We start from the raw sequence: 19,363 nt of genomic DNA, 5'->3' as shown, positions 1-19,363 counted from the left end.
AATAAAGGCAAAACCTTAACTGTCCCCTTCAGACACATAAGCTAAACCGCGCGAGAGAGAGATGGGCAGACTTTTCATGATTCGCATGCAGTGTGACATCACGCCACGCGCTTATTCACAAACACTACACAAGCGCAACGTGTGAATGTGTTGAACGCGAGCTACATGGTAGGCGGAGTGAGGGGTGTTAGGTTTTTTTCGTTACGGAATTTCATGATTCGGTCGCCGCACTCAAGGCCCGCGATAAAAGCTATGCAATAGCTTAAAAATGTATAAACTTGTAATAAAGTCTCTTTGGCTATACTATTTGTATCTGGCTGGTTTTGGTATCATTAAAAGTTTAAATTCGAAAGAAGACATTTCCAAATTAAAATTAGGAAGATGTGTGATTTTTATTTATTTTTCGTACTGTCAAGATGAGTGAATCTAATGAAGATATTCGATACATTTTAAAATTTTACTACAAAAAAGGTAAAAATGCAACGCAAGCCGTGAAAAAAATTTGCGATGCTTATGGACCTAGTGGTGTGTCTGTGAGAGTAGCACAAATTTGGTTTAAGCGTTTTCAATCCGGAAATTTTAATGTCAAGAATGCACGTCGCTCTGGTCGCCTTATTACGGATAAAATCGATGCCATTTTTGAAAAAGTGGGGCAAGATCGGCATATCAGTAGTTACAACGTAACTGAAGAACTGGGAATTGACCACAAAATAGTTATAGCGCATTTGAAAAAAACTAGGTACACAAAAAAGCTCACTGAAAGAAACCTAATGAACCGTGTACTCATTTGTGATTCTTTATTACGACGTAATGAAACCGAACCATTTTTGAAGAAGCTGATAACTGGTGATGAAAAGTATATCACGTACGACAAGAACGTACGAGAAAGGTTGTGGTCAAAGGCCGGTCAGGCTTCACAGACTCTGGCGAAACCCGGGTTAACTCGCAACAAGGTGATGCTGTGTGTGTGATGGGATTGGAAGGGCATTATACATTATGAGCTGTTACCACCAGGCAGGACCATCAATTCTGAACTCTACTGCGAACAACTGATGAGATTAAAGCAAGAAGTTGAGAGAAAGCGGCCGGAATTAATCAACAGAAGGGGTGTGGTTTTCATCACGATAACGCTAGACCTCACACATCTTTAGCCACTCAGCAAAAATTAAGAGAGCTTGGCTGGGAGGTGTTAATGCATCCGCCGTATAGTTCTGACCTTGCACCTTCAGATTTCTACCTGTTTCGGTCTCTTCAGAATTCTTTAGGCAGTGTCAGGTTAACATCACGAGAGGACTGCCAAAACCAATTGTCGCGGTATTTTGATCAGAAGCCCCAAAATTTCTATAGCAATGGGATCATGTCCCTACCTACAAGATGGCAAAAAGTTATCGAACAAAATGGTACCGACATACTTTAGTTAAATGTGAATAAACTATACTAAAAAATGTTGTGAATTTTCTTAAAAAATGCGAAGAAACTTTTTCCCCAACCTATTATTATATGGAAATAAAATAGTAAGCAATGTTTACAATAAGTGAGCTGTTTAGGCTTACTATACTATACTATACTATTTAACATTGGACGGTAATGGGTAAATAATAATCTAAGACAAGTTTTTGAACAATAATTATATACGCATTTCCATTTTATATAAAAATTATGATTCTTACATCAGTAATTTTTTATAAAATGCTAGGAAAATGCTTTAAAATGCCCTTATGTTAAAAACAAGAAAGAAAGTAAAGAAAACCTCAATTTGTGTTAGTTTACGTATGTGTTATATTTTAATACTCTGCATGGTAGTTTTTTTTTCTAATGTTTAAAATAATTTCTGGTGCAATGTAATTAAGGTAAAATTTCTCTAATTTTTTTACCATCATTGATCATGTTCCGCAGAAACTTGTTACAACTTGATTGCGTACGGTGTGTGGGCTATCCTACGAAATCTATGTTAATTATTTTAAGTTTTTATAACATCATACAGGGTAGAAATATAAACTAATTATTCGTTATTGTGTAGTAGGTGAGTTTTAATTTTAGTAAAATTTAAAATACTATAAAGTAAATGAAATTACAAATTTTACAGCGCCCCCCTAACCCACATCAACGCCCCCCATTTTTTCCTGGGCCCCTTAACGCCCCCCTCTAGGTTTCAAACGCCCCCCAGGGGGCGTTATCGCCCACTTTGAGAAAGACTGCCTTAGATATTCCTTTCGCCCACCATATCTTGTCTCAATGGGCTTTGAGTTCCACTCGCTAACTGGTGCAAAATAGCTCATTTCCATTAAACGAATCACAATAACCTTCAAACTAAACCATCAATAAAAACATTCAAACTTAAATGTTTGTGTTGTGTTATATAAAAAAATAATCCAAACCTCTCGTATATTGAGAATAGACAATAATAATAATTTAGTACAAATCAGACACGGTTATTCGGCCTCTATTTAAGATTCCCTGTCTTATGGGTATCAGAGACTGATAAACATGCTTATATATGTTTTTATATATACATGAATAGATAATAAGCACCCAGACAAAGATCAAATGAACCTGTTCGTCACACAATGATTTCTCGATATGGGAATCGAACCCACAGCCCTGAGTGCAACAGTCAGGGCCACTAACTACAGCATCACCAACTCAGTTAAATAGATCTATAGGATTTTGGTAAAAGTTATCTATACTAATCTATACTATCTATCTATACTATCTACTATACTATCTATCGATCTATCTATACTATCTACTATACTATCTATACTAATATTATAAAGCTGAAGAGTTTGCTTGTATGTTTGAACGCGCTAATCTCAGAAACTACTAGTCCGATTTGAAAATTCTTTCAGTGTTAGATAGCCCATTTATCGAGGAAGGCTATAGTCACGGAAAAGACCAATAAAAGTGGAGAACCAATAGAGAATGTTTCAAAATAGAGGGTTAAATAGCCCCTTAACATACTATAATTCAAAAATATTTTCACTTTCTACGTAAATGAAGTGGGGGGTAAAATTTAGCGTTATGCCCAAGTAATATAACTATTCCACGCGGACTGAGTCGCGGGCAAAGTCTATTACTTATATATTTTCTCACTCATGTTTGATCGATTTCACATAGTTCTCATGGTGACGTGTTATCAATACTCGTAAAACTGTAGACTGTAGCTTTAGTTTGAATACTGGTATTTGACCTTCAGAACAAGTCCGCAGCCTCATAATATCTATTGACTTTTCTGACACTGATGTTCCTTAAGTGTAGCTGCTCACTTGCATGTGCTAATTAATGTCATAAATTGACCTAAATAGTTTTAAATGTTTTAACTGACGCCGCATTTGAGGAAGCATTTGTCGAGAATTTCTTTGTGAAGTGTTAATACTCGTAAAGTATTATCATTTATGATTAATTTAAGGACGTATTATTTGAAAAAATATTAGCTAGTATAATTAGAAAAGGGATTAGATCCTTTAATCTTTAATGGATAACTATAATTTACTGGTGGTTGGACGTTTTGTGAGTCTGCACGGGTAGCCTATTTTTGCCGTGAAGCAGTAATGCGTTTCGGTTTGAAGGGTAGAGCAACCGTTGTACTCTAAATACAGAGACCTTAAAACTCATGTCTACGTGTCTAAGTGGCTACAAATTACAAAAAAGGTCACATGTGGCGCATTACGATGCTCAGCAATGAGCGATCTACTGAAGGAGGAGGAGGACTCATGTCTCGAGGTGGGTGGCGGCATTTACGTTTTAGATGTCTATGGGCTCCGGTAACCACTTAAAACCAGATGTACCCGTGAGCTAGTGAGCTCGTCCACCCATCTAGGCAATAAAAATTGAAAATTTAATAAAATATTTAACTTAGTAGTAGTGAGATATTAAAATATACCTATATTAATAACTACCAATATATTTGGTTATTTTTCCAAAGTGATCCAAAATATAATGAAAGCTACTTTTAAGGCAGTGAACTGACCTCCATTATCAGCGTAAGGTCAACAAGATGCAGAGGTCGCCACACAAACGTGACATTTCATAACACAGTTACGCGTATGACTACATAGGTAATGTTGGCTCGATCCACGGGCAAATTTACTGACGGTACATTTGCTTAATGTAGGATTAATAATTTGCTTCGTCAACCCAATATCTATTTGGAAATCTTTCTTTTTCATATATGAAAATTTGGTTAAACAATTCATGATATGATTCAAACTGTCGAATCTCCAAAAGTGCATATAGCAGATTTTAGTTTAGCATCGGCGTTAAGAGAATTCATTATAGAAGAGAATACATTATAAAATCAGGATCGTTCAAGGAATTAGTGGGTGTTTGAATTGGATCAAGCGTTAGAATACTTACTTCGACCGCGGTCATATGATGAGGAGCAGTTGCTTGTAGCATTTCCTGAAAATACCATGAAGTCGCCAAAAATCCCACCTCTACAGTTCTATTTATAGATAGTCCTCTGAATCCTGCAGCTCCTCTGAATCCTGCCTAAAGCCAGGTACTAGAAGCTAGCGACTAGAGTAGAGATTAAAGAGAGAAAGAATTAAAAATGTTAAACTAATTTGTCTGGTATCAGCTAACTAAAACAACAGGAGCAGTAGGGATTGAGACTTCCCACGCAAAAGAGGGAACGATAAAAAAATTGGTACTCCAGGCTCTAAGGAACATTCATTTAGAACGAGATCTGCCATGTTATTTATAGCTCCAATAATAATCTCAGCAGATCAATCTTCCTCATCAGATTTGCCGTCGGTTTTTTGTCAAAACTACAAAGTTGCACCTAAAACATAAATAAAACAAAAACGAACATTCTAATGTTTTATTAAACCAATTACTCTTCTGCCAAACTCAAGGTTTTTGTATGTAACTTCAAAACAATGATTTCTAAATTGCTTCATGAATGTAGCTTTAATTGTTATCTCAAACGTTAGTACTAACATTAATCTTTACGATTATACATTCACCTTCGATGTCGTTTTAAAAGCAATATGTATTTATTTTCTGAAACGTGTGAATGACCAGTGGAAAATGCAAAAAAGAGTTTGCTGTCTTTTGTGATCAGTTTCTTGCCAAGAAATTCCACGTTGAGTTAGATTTGCAAAACAAATATAGATAGTTTTTTTTTTTGCTTTTAACACTAGATCCGACGATGTTGTAATGATATGTTATGATATGGGCAGTCCATAAGAACCTCATTTGGATAATTACAAATATTTTAAGGTAAATATTGGATGATTACACATATTTTAAGAATAGCCAAGGTCAGAGTTTCCTTCTATGATGCGATTATCAACAAACCGAATTTCAAGTATGTACCATATTGTCAATCTGTATGTCTTCTTCTTTTCTTCTTTGTCGTTTCCTCATTACTGAGGGTCGTGACCACCTTGGTCCAGTTCTTGCACTAGCTTCCTCCAATGTTGCCTGCATTCGGCTTGCTTAATGGCGCCCGGGACGATGGTGTTTGTGGCCTCCTTGATAATGTACATCCATCTGGTTGGCAATCTTCCTCGACTTCTCTTTCCTTCCACGTGACCTACAACTATTAATTTTTCCAAGTTCTCAGGATTTTGTCGGGCCACGTGTCCGAAGTACTTATATAAAGTATGTACAGGTACATAAAACATTATATTTCTCTCTCGAAGTAATTACGGTTCTTTCAACTACCAAACCTAATGCAATTGGTATTCGCGTTGTAAATTGTAATCTATTCTTATGTGAACAGCGACTATAACTTGGACCCCGATCTCACTCTGACACATCATTGCAAGTTGGAAACTTTGCAAATCTCTTAAGAATTAATGAGGCTACATTAACTAATTCACTTTCTTTTTTATTTCTAATATGAGTAGACGAAATCACGTCCCACCTGGTGTTAAGTGGTCAGCGGAGCCCATAAAAATTAACCACGACAATGCCGTCGCCTATATTAAGACATGAGTTCTAATTCACAGTTTTTACAGTACAACGACTGCTTCACGATAGAAATATGTAGGATGGTCGCACCCACTAGTGCGGGCTCACGAGACGACCTGTCACCGGCCAAAACATGAGAATGTATTACGGAAATCATTACATTGATGACAAGCATGTGTATATATTTTAAGCGAACCGTGTCATATTTATATAGGTTACTAGCCGACCCGGCAGACTTCGTAGTGCCTCAATCGACAAATAAAAGACCTAAACTTTTGTATAAAATAAACTTAAAAAAAGCAAAAGGAATCCGTCCGACAGGGGACACATCAAAGGAAAAACAAAATTGTTTGTTTTTATATAATTCCGAGCACTTTCATAATTTTTCACCTTTTAAACCTTCTCTGGACTTCACAAATAATTCAAGACCAAAATTAGCCAAATCGGTTCAGCCGTTCTCGAGTTTTAGCGAGACTAACGAACAGCAATTCATTTTTATATATAGATATATATTAAATTTATATACTTCAAATTCAATTTTATAAACGTCAAATTCAATTTTGTAAATATCAAATCATCAATAAACACCAATTTCTATTCCAAGCTCAACATTTTTATTTATTAATCTTGTAAAATTAACAAAACTAAAAACAAGAAAAAAGGAGAAAACGCAAAAGATACACATATCAATCAAATGTCTTAAAGTTATTGAGTTTGAAATTTATAAAATTGAATTTGCAGTTAGAAAACCTATAAATTAATCTTACAATATTTCATTGAAATCTATACTAATATTATAAAGCGGAAAGATTTGTTTGTTTGTTTGTATTGAATAGGCTCCGAAACTACTGAACCGATTTAAAAAATTCTTTCACTGTTGGAAAGCCACGCTATCCCCGGGTGACATAGGCTATATTTATTATATTTTCAAAAAGATTAGGGATTCTTACTGAAACTTCAATAATGTAACCCAATGTGTAAAAAAATTACCTAAAATTCTTTACATCGCGAGCGCTACTTCCCAAGCGAAGCCGGGGCGGGCCGCTATTAATTAATATTCTAAAAGCGATCATAACAAAATTTATAATAATGTGCTTTCTGTTTGTAGGTGCCGTCTCAAGAAATACGATGAAGATCTTCCGGAGACCAGCGTCATTATCACCTTCCACAACGAAGCAAGGTCTACATTACTCAGAACCATCGTCAGGTAAATAAATGTGTTAATATAAATAAGTTTATTATTAAAACAAGAGGCAAAAAGCTATTTGGTTTAAGCGACATTTTGGCAATTTACAGGAGAGCCAATTAAAGTAAAAAATTTGAAAAAATTATCTTAAAAAACTTTTTCAGTTAGTTGGATGTGGTAATCTTAATTAAAGTAAAAATTAAAAACATCGAACTGTTCATGCTAATACCAAATAAAACGCACCTTTAATTACAGTTGCTTAGATGGGTGGACGAGCTCACAGCCCACCTGGTGTTAAGTGATCACTAGAGCCCATAGACATCTACAACGTAAATGCGCCACCCACCTTGAGATATAAGTTCTAAGATCTCAGTATAGTTACAACGGCTGCCTCACCTTTCAAATCGAAACACATTACTGCTTCACGGCAGAAATAGCCAAGGCGGTGGTACCTAACCGCGCGGACTCACAAGAGGTCCTCCTATCACCAGTAAAAAAAGATTAATGCGTATTAATAGAAATGACGCTTAAATCAAGTGGCTTTTCACACCTCGATAAGTAATGAACGAAGTTACGGTAATCGTTTCTAATGTATTATTGTATTAACTAGCTAACTCCGACCTAGCTTTGCTATGTGTTATCTGATATTAATATTAGAATTGGATTTTGTGAAAACTTTGTTTATTTACATATTGAAGTGAAAACTTCTTTAGAATCGTTGCTTTGATTTCAAACCGGATGCAACGGAAAAAACGACAGGTAAGAGACACAAATACAAAGAATGAGACAGAAATATACATACTATTTAATACAGCGCCATCTGTGAGATTTTTTAATACTAACGTGTGTATGAAAGCTCTTGTAGTGAATTTTAATTTAGGATTATACGTGAAATTAAAATATCAATTCACAGAGGGCGCTACCTTACAATTATTTACTAATGACAAAATTTTACATATACTTAAGACGTTTAGGATAATTGTATTTTAATTTTGGAAGGTTTCACTTCTACCACGTGTGAATTGCACACATTTTGTTTTTTTATTTAATATTTTATTTGCGTGGAACTAAATAAACGCACTAGGTAATCGATACGATATACCTATTAGCTATTTATGGAGACATCACACTTCTTCTCGCTTCGTTTTCCTCAATACTGAGGGTCGTGTGTGAGTTTATTCTGGATCATTCTACGCCATTTGCTCCTATGAACACTAGAAAAGTAGACGGAAGAAGATCACGAGGTAGAAACCCGACACGTTGAACTGACCAGATCCGCACATATAAATATTAGATACATATCCTTAATTAAATATTTAGTTGTTTTTGTTAATGATAAATTAGAACACCAGCCAGATGGTCAGGTCTACTAAGAGAAGCACTTGGTTGTAGTCTGTAGCATGCGGTCCATGCCGCCCATAATCGAACACAGTGGAATAACGGCACTCCTCAGTAGTGAGAGAACGATGTAGAAGAAAAGTTAATGATAAGCAAATTTGACCAGCGCGCTACTGTTAGCTAAGCGACGATTTTGACCTTATGACCACATATGACGTCATGATAATGAGTTTTATGCACATTACAGCGTTCTGAACAGAAGTCCCGAACGGCTCATCAAAGAAATTATACTGGTTGACGACTTCAGTGATAACCGTAAGTGTGCATTATTTATTAAAAAAAAATGGGAATTAGTATTTGTTCGTTCTACATTAAACAAGTAACTGAAAAAATAAAATAAAATATATATCTATAAATAAATAATTTGATAGATATCTCACACGTTTATCTGGCCTCAAATCAGGTTTTTCCCAGAACTGACAAACATCTGTACATATAAATAAAATTGGAGTGTCTGTTTGTAATATTGAAATATCCGCTTTTTACTACACGTATATAAATATATTTACGATACAAACACGAAAACAACATTTTTTACAATTTTTGTCGGTCTGTTTGTCTGTCTGTTTGTTCCGGCTAATCTCTGGAACGGCTGAACCGATTTTGACGAGACTTTCACTGATAGGTAGCTGATAGGTATAAGGAGTAACTCAGGCTACTTTTTTAGACTAGCTTCGCACCGCGGCGTCACCCGCGGTACGACAATAACCGCGTGTAACATCGCGGGACTTAGCTATCAATAATAACATTTAATGTTTCCGAAGCGAAGCGAGGGCGGGTCCCTAGTATTTATATAGGATCAAATCTATTCGTGCACACTAAAGGCTGTTGAACTGTTGAAATCGAAACCAAAAGCCCTGAATTCACTAAATACTGCACCACATAATCAATGAGACAGCATAATTGGTAACAGAAAAGTATGAAATTAAAACAAATCTGTAAATCTTTATACACACAATAAATTCAAAGCAAATCAAATCAAACGATACTAAGATTGTTTCTTTCACCAATCGCAGGTTTGAAAACACCCTAACTTTGTTTTTATTTTACTGGTGGTAGGACCTCTTGTGAGTTCGCGCGGGTGGGTGCCACCACCCTGCCTATTTCTGCCGTGAAGCAGTAATGCGTTTCGGTTTGAAGGGTGGGGCAGCCGTTGTAACTATACTTGAGACCTTAGAACTTATATCTCGATGTGGGTGGCGCATTTACGTCGTAAATGTCTATGGGCTCCAGTAACCACTTAACACCAGGTGGGCTGCGAGCTCGTCCACACATCTAGCAAAAAAAAAATTTCCATTCGTTTTACCTACTCCTTATGTCGCTCTCTCATTACTGAGGGTCATGACTTCTCAGCTGCATCATTCTCTCATGTACAATTGTTATCCGGCGATCCATGGCCTCGTAGAGGGCATCAGGGAGCTTGATGTCCAGACAAGATCGAATTCGGGCCGACCATCTTACGGGACTGCCCTCTACTGGTGGTAGGAGGTCTTGTGAATCCGCATGGGTAGGTACCACCACCCGGCCTATTTCTGCCGTGAAACAGTAATGCGTTTTGGTTTGAAGGGTGGATCAGCCGTTGTACTGTTAAAACCTGGGACGTCACAACTTATGTCTCGAGGTGGGTGGCAACATTTACGTTGTAGATATCTATGGGCTCCGGTAACCACTGAACGCCAGGTGGGCCGCGATCCCGTCCATCCATCTAAGCAATTAAAAAAAAAAAAACTAGCCTGGCGTTTTACAACAAACAGAATGCCTACTTAATTTTATTTTTGTCATTAAATAGTGTCTTCTAGGTAGCATCAGCGTTCAATGATCAAAATTAACATCGCAATTACGAACAGAACCTCTAAAAACAAAAACATTGTTACAAATTTCACAACGAAAACTAATTTTGTGCGATGTGAAATGAATTGTTTACAGTGTCTATTGTTCATTTCGTGATTGTATTATATGAGAACTGTTCTGAGTCCATAGTTGTAAAACATTTCATAAGAATCTCAGATCAGATTTGCCCAGACATTTTATCTCACTAATATCATATGTATGTTTTGAGGAAGGCCTGAAACTCTCTAGCTCCGGTGTCCAGAGATACGGAATCTATATATTAATACGTGAAGCAAAAACTTTGTATCCCTTTTTACGAAAATTGCGCGGACGGAGGAGTATGAAATTTTCCACACTTCACATTTTCATAGTATTTATTGTCTTAAGAAAATGTCAGCTGTGAATTTGTATTAATCTCTAATCTTTAATGACTACTTTTTTTGTTATTAATCTTTATACATACTAGAGGTCCCGCAGTAGTCGAAATTCGACTATAATTAATTGGAATTGTAAGTTTGTACACTATTATGATTGTATTTTATACTTCTATAATCACAAATTTCGCCAAGACTACACTATAAAAAATATTAACAAAAACAAACAATATTTAATCTCAATTTGACAACAGACGTCAAGAACAAAAGTTGGACAATAAATAGTATGCATGCGTGTGTGCGTCAAATATATGGTATATAGTGTGTGTAATGTTTTCTTTATTGATTTAATGTATCTTTTATGCATTATTTTAAAAAAAAATTAACATTCTGCACTCCTTCTCTATATTCTCTAAAGTGTGGGAAATTTCATACTCCTCCGTCCGCGCAATTTTCGTAAAAAGGAGTACATTTTTTTTCTTCGCGTATTAATATACAGATAATTATTTCTAGAATACTTTGTCCTCCCGTAAGTAATGATTGTGGGAAACGATTGGTGATATTTTCCTAAAACTAAATCTCCGAAACGTGCAAAATCAATTCAAGTACAATTCACCGGAGCGCCGACTTTAGCTTTCGAGTTTAAAAGCTCGTGAGAAAGATTCGTAAGGATGTAAAATGTGAATAATTTAACTCGCAACAGCGCACGCAAATTCCGAAAGTCGTTTGTCTTGTTCCATTATCAACATACATTTGACTGAATAAATGAGGAATGTTTTTTTTTTAATCAATACTAGTGGACCCGGCGAACTTTGTTCCGCCACACGGTTTGTTTCAAACACATCAACCGGTCAACTTCAAAATTCTACTATAATTAACCATAGATTAAATTACGTTTAGCTGTCAGTTGCGTTTTGTTATTCCATATCAGTTGCGTTTTGTTATACCACTTTTATGTCGCGTCCCACGGGAACGTTATAAAAAGTATCCTATATCCTTCTCCTGCTGGAGTCATGGTCCAGACGGCTGGCTGATCCTTCGGCTGGTCGTAGGACCGTCGAGGCGATTCGCCCGGTCCTTGTGGATTGGGTGAATCGTGACAGAGGACACCTCACTTTCCGGCTCACGCAGGTGCTCACTGGGCATGGTTGTTTCGGTGAGTTCCTGCACCGGATCACAGCCGAGCCGACGGCAGAGTGCCACCATTGTGGTTGCGACCTGGACACGGCAGAGCATACGCTCGTCGCCTGCCCCGTATGGGAGGGGTGGCGCCGTGTCCTCGTCGCAAAAATAGAAACCGACTTGTCGTTGCCGAGTGTTGTGGCATCGATGCTCGGCGACGACGAGTCGTGGAAGGCGATGCTCGACTTCTGCGAGTGCACCATCTCGCAGAAGGAGGCAGCGGGGCGCGTGAGAGACGCACAATCCCGCCGCTGTCGAGCGGGGGCCAGGGAGGCGGATCTCGCCCAAGCCCTGGCCCTCTAAGTGTTTCGGGTCCCCCTCACATGTCGGTCTAGGGACCGGCGAGGGGGGCCTAAGAAGACGACGTGCAAGCTGCTCTGCACGCGTTTTACGCAAGAGCATCCGGGTGATGGAAGGCCGGCTATCCTCGACCCACGCTGGTTCTGGCCCAGCGGGGTATTCCGTAGGGTAACCCACTCTAACCGGCGCCATCTAGGCGGGCTTCGGACAGTCTGCCGACCGAGAGGGCTGGTGGTCGTGGCGCCGACGACCGCCAGTTCGGCGTCCCGAGGGGGAGGGTGATGGGAGAGATGTGCTCCGCACTAAACGCTTCACTTTTCCCCCTTTGCCTTGTCATGAGTTCTGTCTCATGCGAGGTTTGGACGTTGGTTATTGAGCGACAGGAGGTTTTAGTCAGTTCGACTCTGACATACCCCGCCCAGTATCCCCAGACAAGGGCGGAAGTCCGGCGATTTCCTCCGGACCAAAAAAAAAATATCCTTCTCCTGGTTTTAAGCTACCTCCTCACCAATTTTCAGCCAAATCAGTTCAGCCGTTCCTGAGTTATAAGTAGTGTAACTAACACGACTTTCTTTTATTATATAGAGATATGTATTCATAGGATGTTAATTCTACAGTAGATCTGTCAATTCTACAATAGATCGGCTGGCAAACTCATCACTTACTTGATTAAGTTAACGTACCCTGTGTGCCGCTGCATTCTGTAAGCTCGAATTATTACAGCATTGAAATAACTAAAATACTTCTTCACAGCGAAAGATCAGTGATAAAGTGAGGCCACGTCTAAGCATGAAGTGGAAACCTCTATTGTACTGAATAATGACTGCCCCACTCTTCAAACTGGAACTACCCATGCAAGCACACAATAGACATACATCTCTCTATAGTGCTCACCGTCACCACTAGATTAATAGATGTGAACTAGACAAGAAGAGCATGAGATAATCATCGATGCCAATATTTTTTGTAAAGGTGCCTTTCTCTAAATCTTATAAAATTATCAGTCAGACTTTATCTTGTAAAATCCTCTAACGTCGTAGAAGACTACCTCTATTATTCTACTAAGAAGAGTGAATTTTGTTCAATGTGCAACAGCAAATTGCCTAAGTAACTATACCGGCAACATAAGTGGCAATTAAAATTGATTACACATAACTCGGATTACATATGTAGGTACTCACAGTTCACTTAAAATCAAAATGGAATCGGCATTCTTAGCAGTACATAAAACCATAGCGGTGTGACATTTTTTTATTTATTGCTTAGTCGGGTGGACGAGCTCACGGCCTACCTAAAGTTAAGTTGTCACCGGAGCCCATAGACATCTACAACGTAAATTCCAACACCCACTTTGAGACAAAAGTTCTAAGGTGACGCAGTTTTTACAGTACAACGGCTGCCCCACCCTTCAAACTGAAAGGCATTACTGCGTGACGGCAGAAATAGGGTGGTGGTACCTACCCGTGTGGTCTCACAAGACTTCCTACCACCAGTTACTATTGTGTTGAGACCCTTTCGGGCTTAGAGTAAAGCCCTCGTTCTTAAACTTGGGAGTAAATTAACCAAATCTCCTGTCTTCATTGCTTGCGTCTTCCTTACTTACTTTGGTAAAAACCTACATTTCTTTGTCACAGCGGAAGACGGAGCAGCATTACGATCGATAAGAAAGGTCCGCGTAATCCGCAACACAAAACGAGAGGGTCTGATGAGGTCCAGGGTTCGAGGAGCTGACGCCGCAACTGCTCCGGTCCTCACCTTCTTGGACTCTCATGTAGAATGCAACGTACATTGGCTGGAACCTTTGCTGCAAAGGATTAAAGACGTAAGTAAAGAGAGTTATTCTTTTTTTTGGTTTTTTTTTTGCTCCACTTATCATATCCGAACAGAGAGGCTCGTCCCGAAGTCCGTCTGGTGCCCCATAAGTATCACAACGATCCAGTTAGTTCTTGTTTTGCTCCACATAAGACGGTTAAAAGTTTTGGCCTACCTTCATTTGCGGTGAACATTGGAAACGCGCTATGAAATATGCACTACGAATCTTCATTTCTTTCACTTTATATCAAGGTATTACTCATAGAAAATTGGTCGTTGTTATGCATTAACTGTCCTAAAAAAAGCAGTAATAATTTTATAGCACATATTTTAGTTAATGGAGAATGAATTGCCTAATTAATCTCTTCCACGAGATGGAGAAACAACCTGAGTTATCCGCCGGATGCAGACTGCGCTGGATCGATTATTATTGCGAACCTTGGGGAAGGCCTATGTCCAGCGATAGATGTGCGTAGAATAATAAAAAACGTAGTTGACTTTTTTTCAAGTTTCTTTTTTTTTCAAATCTGTGTGAAAGTGATTTTGTTCACATGTAAATTTTATCACGAAAGTCCTCGAATTACGCAACTTTCATCTTTTTCATATATTTGATGCGCGATTGACTTATAAAAAGGAAAAATTACACCTAAATTACAAAACATCAAGTCATAACTTTGCATATTACCGCCATCATCATCGATGGCGGTAATATACCGACAGCTGTCATTCAATGAACGCAATCGGTGACTAATCGACTGATTATCTATTATGTTCCACACTAGAGAGTTGAATTAAGTCGTTTTAACTTGTTTACAACATTTATAAGAGTGGATACATACTGGTACACGAATTTATAACATGTAATTTTATTGAATATTGTATGTTTTTTTAAAATGAATAATTTCGGAAATTATAGAATTAAGTACATAATTGATTATAATTGTACATTAGCAGATTAAGCATCAGATTTTAATCAAATCATAGTTAATCATAATTCCAAATATTATTCACCAAAGAAGTATTTCTTCTTCAAATTTGAAGTCGTCGTGGCCTAAAGGATAAGACGTCCGGTGCATTCGTATCTAGCGATGCACCGACGTTCGAATCTTTACTCTCAGACACAGCCCACTGAGTTTCTCGCCGGATCTTCTCAGTGGGTCGCGTTTCCGATCCGGTGGTAGATTCTGCGAAGCACGGCTCTTGCTAGGGTTCGTGTTAGCAACGTCACCAGGTTTGAGCCCCGTGAGCTCACCTACTAACGTTAGGGTTACGCTGACATAGCCGCTAGGGCTATCAGCTTAGGTAGGAAAAAAAAACAAAAAAAAAAAAAGTTCGAATCTCACAGGCGGGTACCAATTTTTCTAATGAAATACGTACTTAACAAATGTTCACGATTGACTTCTACGGTTTAGGAGTAACATCGTGTAATAAAAAGTAAACCCGCAAAATTGTAATTTGCGTAATTACTGGTGGTAAGATCTCATATGAGTCCACACGGATAGGTACCACCACCCCGCCTATTTCTACCGTGAAGCAGTAATGCGTTTCGGCTTGAAGGGTGGGGCAGCCGTTGTAACTATATTGAGACCTTAGAACTTATATCTCAAGATGGATGGCGCATTTACGTTGTAAATGTTTATGGGCTCCAGTAACCGGTGAGCTGTGAGCTCGTCCACACATCTCAGCAATAAAAAAAAGAAGGAATTTACGTACAAAAGTCCACCACTTATTTTCACGATTGTAATAGATATTGTTATATCTAATTTACAAGGAGTACATTGCTTTATGTGCTTAGATAACATAGTAGTAGTATTCAACTGTCGTTTCAAATAACAAAATCTATATTGGATCTACAGGTGTAGAATACTCAAATATTCAATCTGAGAAATATGAAGATGCCCGCAAAGCTATTGCCTTGGCCACTTAGGTACTAATCGAAATGTAATCGTCAGAGAATCGTCTGAAGTCAAACGAATTCTGTTCTGAACTCGTGTAAGGATATTTATTAAATTTATCAGATGACACCTTACAATCAATCTTTGATTCCTGAAATTCGGAGACTAAATTGAAATATCCACTTTTGTTTTTCGAAAGGAATTAATTTAAAACATGATACATTACAATTTTGTATCTTAATAATGCACGCAAGCTCAAATCAAAGAACGTAATTACCTTGTCTTATTTAAAGTAAATTATCATTGAGATCATTCTGAATACGGTTTCTCAAATTTTTTAATTTTAGTAACAACCTTCGGATTATCGTACAGCTCTCGAATTATCATGAAAGTATAAATTTTTTCTATTTATAAATAATTTTAATTCTAACATTTAATATTTCAAATCATCCAAACATCAATCTCTACGAGTGATGTCAAATGTGGTTAATCGTTATTATTTACGGTTAGCGCGTTGTGTATTTTAAGTCAAAATGACATACAATGAAGGTGTCGTCAGCCGTATTTTGAAAATTGGTAAATTTGAAAAATTGATTTCTGACCGTATTTTGACGTGACAACGTCTTATAATTCTATGGAGCCGGCTGCACAAACGAAAAACATGACTCATGCGGCGTTACCTCGCTCTGAGGCGTTCTATTTAAGGCTTGAAGTGCAAACGAGAGCGCGCAACGAGCGTCAAAGAGGCACAATCGGCCTCCGCGTTCGGCAGCGTTCGACATCTGTCTCTCTCCTACTTGAGTGAGCGATACATCCGCGTGGACAGCTGCTATACAATAATACATTTACATGTTTTCGTCAAGTATGAAGTTCAGTGAAAAGTGAATGTGGTGTCAATTGTCCATACAAAATATCTATCGAACAAATAAAATTAAAATTTTCTTTTGAAAAACGAAACCATTCCATCAGTATTTTCTTACGATGTTTGTCACGTTCAACTATCGTCAGTAAACCGACTTTACAGACAACCGTTTTTTTTTCTTATGAAGACACTCTACTGAGCCGAAGCGCACATAACATACGAAACGGGTGTATTAAATACGATTGCACGTAATAAATGACGTTCGGTTTAATGGTATAATTAAGCGTTTATCGTAATCAACATAAAATACATCTAAGCACTGTCAGAAATTCGACAACGATTATTTTGAACATTAAATAGCGCTTCGTGCTCCCACAAGTTAACGCACGAAATGCCAAGTTGTGAAACACCCGGTAATCTACTTTACGCAATAGATTGATGGCATTATAACAACGCTGGTGAAATGCTAAGAATATAAATACGTTCACATTTATTTCAGCGCTATAACTTGGGACAGGGTTTAGAAGATGTGATACTAGTATTTAATATATTATTTATTTTAGTTATCGATGCTAAATAACTAAGGATAGAGACTTAAATATATTATAGAGTATATAAAAATAAAATTGTTACCAAAAAGAAAATTAAGATATGTAAATGAAGTACTGTCTGAATAAAGGCTATAATATTAATAATAATAATAATAATAATAAGATACTGTATGAATTTATTTATTACTAGTTTGTATGTACTGTATGTATGTATTTGTACTGAATGTACACGTACCGCCATAAATAGAGAGAGATGGAGAAGTCTCTCAAAAGCCGCAATAAGACATACATAACCACGGCCACTCCCCCAAGAGCCCTACGACTAAAAAGAAGAAGAATTACTAGTTTAGGGCGTTTCATAATTTAGAACAATTTCGGTGGGTTCGGGAATGATGACAAAGAGAAAATCATCTACCGAATGTGTGATATTGCTTTGGTAGACCGACGGTCCAAATGTTGTTTGGAACATTAAATTACAAATTTATCTTCAAATTGTCGTAAGCGAGATTTAGGCATCTGTCAAATATATTGTGTTGTATGATGGCTACCAGTAAAATGGAAATCTATCTTACTTACTGGTGATAGAGCCTCTTGTGAGTCCGCACGGGTAGGTACCACCACCTTACCTAATTCTACCGTCAAGCAGTAAAGCATTTCAGTTCGAAGGGTGGGGCAACCGTTGTAACTATACTGAGACCTTAGAACTCATATCTCAAGGTGGGTGGCGGCATTTACCTCGTAGATGTCTATGGACTCCGGTAACCAGTCAACATCAGGTGGGCCGTGAGCTCGTCCACTTATGTATGCAACAAAAAAATTATGTTTAGGCGTTTATCCAAAAAGTTCAAAATAGTATTTCCTTCGGATCTATCGAATCGTAAACATAATTAAAAATACTTTTACGGTTTAATCTCGTGTTTCTATTGTCCTAATTATATTTCCGTTCCTTCTAATACTTTCCAGTTTTAGTGGTCATGGCTTCACCGTCCGACCGACTCGTCTTTTATCATGAAGCCTGTGAAGTTAGAGATACTGACTTTGGCTAAGAATCCAATCCGGACACCGTGACCATTAGTCTACTAATCACTCGACCAACAAGGCGTCAATAGCTCGACCTTCAAGATATATGATTCCACAAGTGTACTAGACCAGTCGAACGGTGACAGACGCGCTCTGTGTATAATGTCATGGCCTCAGAACACTACTAGAAATGTCTGAGCAACAAATAAACGTCCTTGACCAATTGGCGATTGTATCTAATCCGGATTGTTCACATATATAAAGGTAGTTTTAGATCTTAGGTTTTTTATGAGCCCTTTGGAAACAACAAATGGATATAATACAATTTGTAAATGAATACATACATTACTGGTGGTAGGACCTCTTGTGAGTCCGCATGGGTAGGTACCACCACCCTGTCTATTTCTGCCGTGAAGCGGTAATGCGTTTCGGTTTTGAAGGGTGACGCAGCCGTTGTAACTATACTGAGACCTTAGAACTCATATCTCAAGGTGAGTGGCGGCATTTATGTTATAGATGTCTATGGGCTCCGGTAACCACTTAACATCAGGCAGGCTGTGAGCTCGTCGAAAATGCAATAAAAAAAATAAAAAAAAATACGTGATATTATGCCACGCAGACGTAGGTACCGCCATCGTCCCTGTCTCCGCAATAATGCGGTTATATAATTAAGACTTTGACCTTACCGTTCAAGGTGGTTAGGTGGCGGCATTCATGTTGTAATGACATTTTACTTCATGGCCCAAGAGTTAACCACCCATCGAGTTTGATAGTTCAAAAATCGATTCAAACTCTATGAAAAGTATAAAACAATCCAAAGCCAAAGCAAAAAAGAATTTTTGTAAGAACATTCATTTGAAGACTGACTTTCCATCATTTCATTGCATTTATATTGTAAGTATTATATAATAAGCATTCTTCAGAACTATATTCAACGTTATTGTTAAAGTTGTTGGATAAACGTATTATTCATTATTTTTCATTTCAATATTGTAATAATTGTTATGTTATAATTACTTATCGTAAAAATGAAT

General features: G+C 37.7%; 1 protein-coding gene across 1 annotated transcript in view; it reads left to right on the top strand.

Moving 5' to 3' along the window:
* The window catches only part of LOC101738869 (polypeptide N-acetylgalactosaminyltransferase 2), a 116,341-nt gene that overhangs the window by 70,958 nt on the left and 26,020 nt on the right, over window positions 1-19,363 (top strand). The window contains exons 3-5 of the mRNA XM_038014451.2: window positions 7,028-7,126; window positions 8,691-8,758; window positions 13,824-14,011. Coding sequence (XP_037870379.1) covers window positions 7,028-7,126; window positions 8,691-8,758; window positions 13,824-14,011 — 355 coding nt within the window. The remainder of the gene's footprint in view (window positions 1-7,027; window positions 7,127-8,690; window positions 8,759-13,823; window positions 14,012-19,363) is intronic.

Source organism: Bombyx mori, chromosome 12 (genome assembly GCF_030269925.1).
Source record: "Bombyx mori chromosome 12, ASM3026992v2".
In the NCBI taxonomy this organism is placed as follows: Eukaryota; Metazoa; Arthropoda; class Insecta; order Lepidoptera; family Bombycidae; genus Bombyx; species Bombyx mori.
This window is presented reverse-complemented; position numbering and strand designations above follow the sequence as displayed.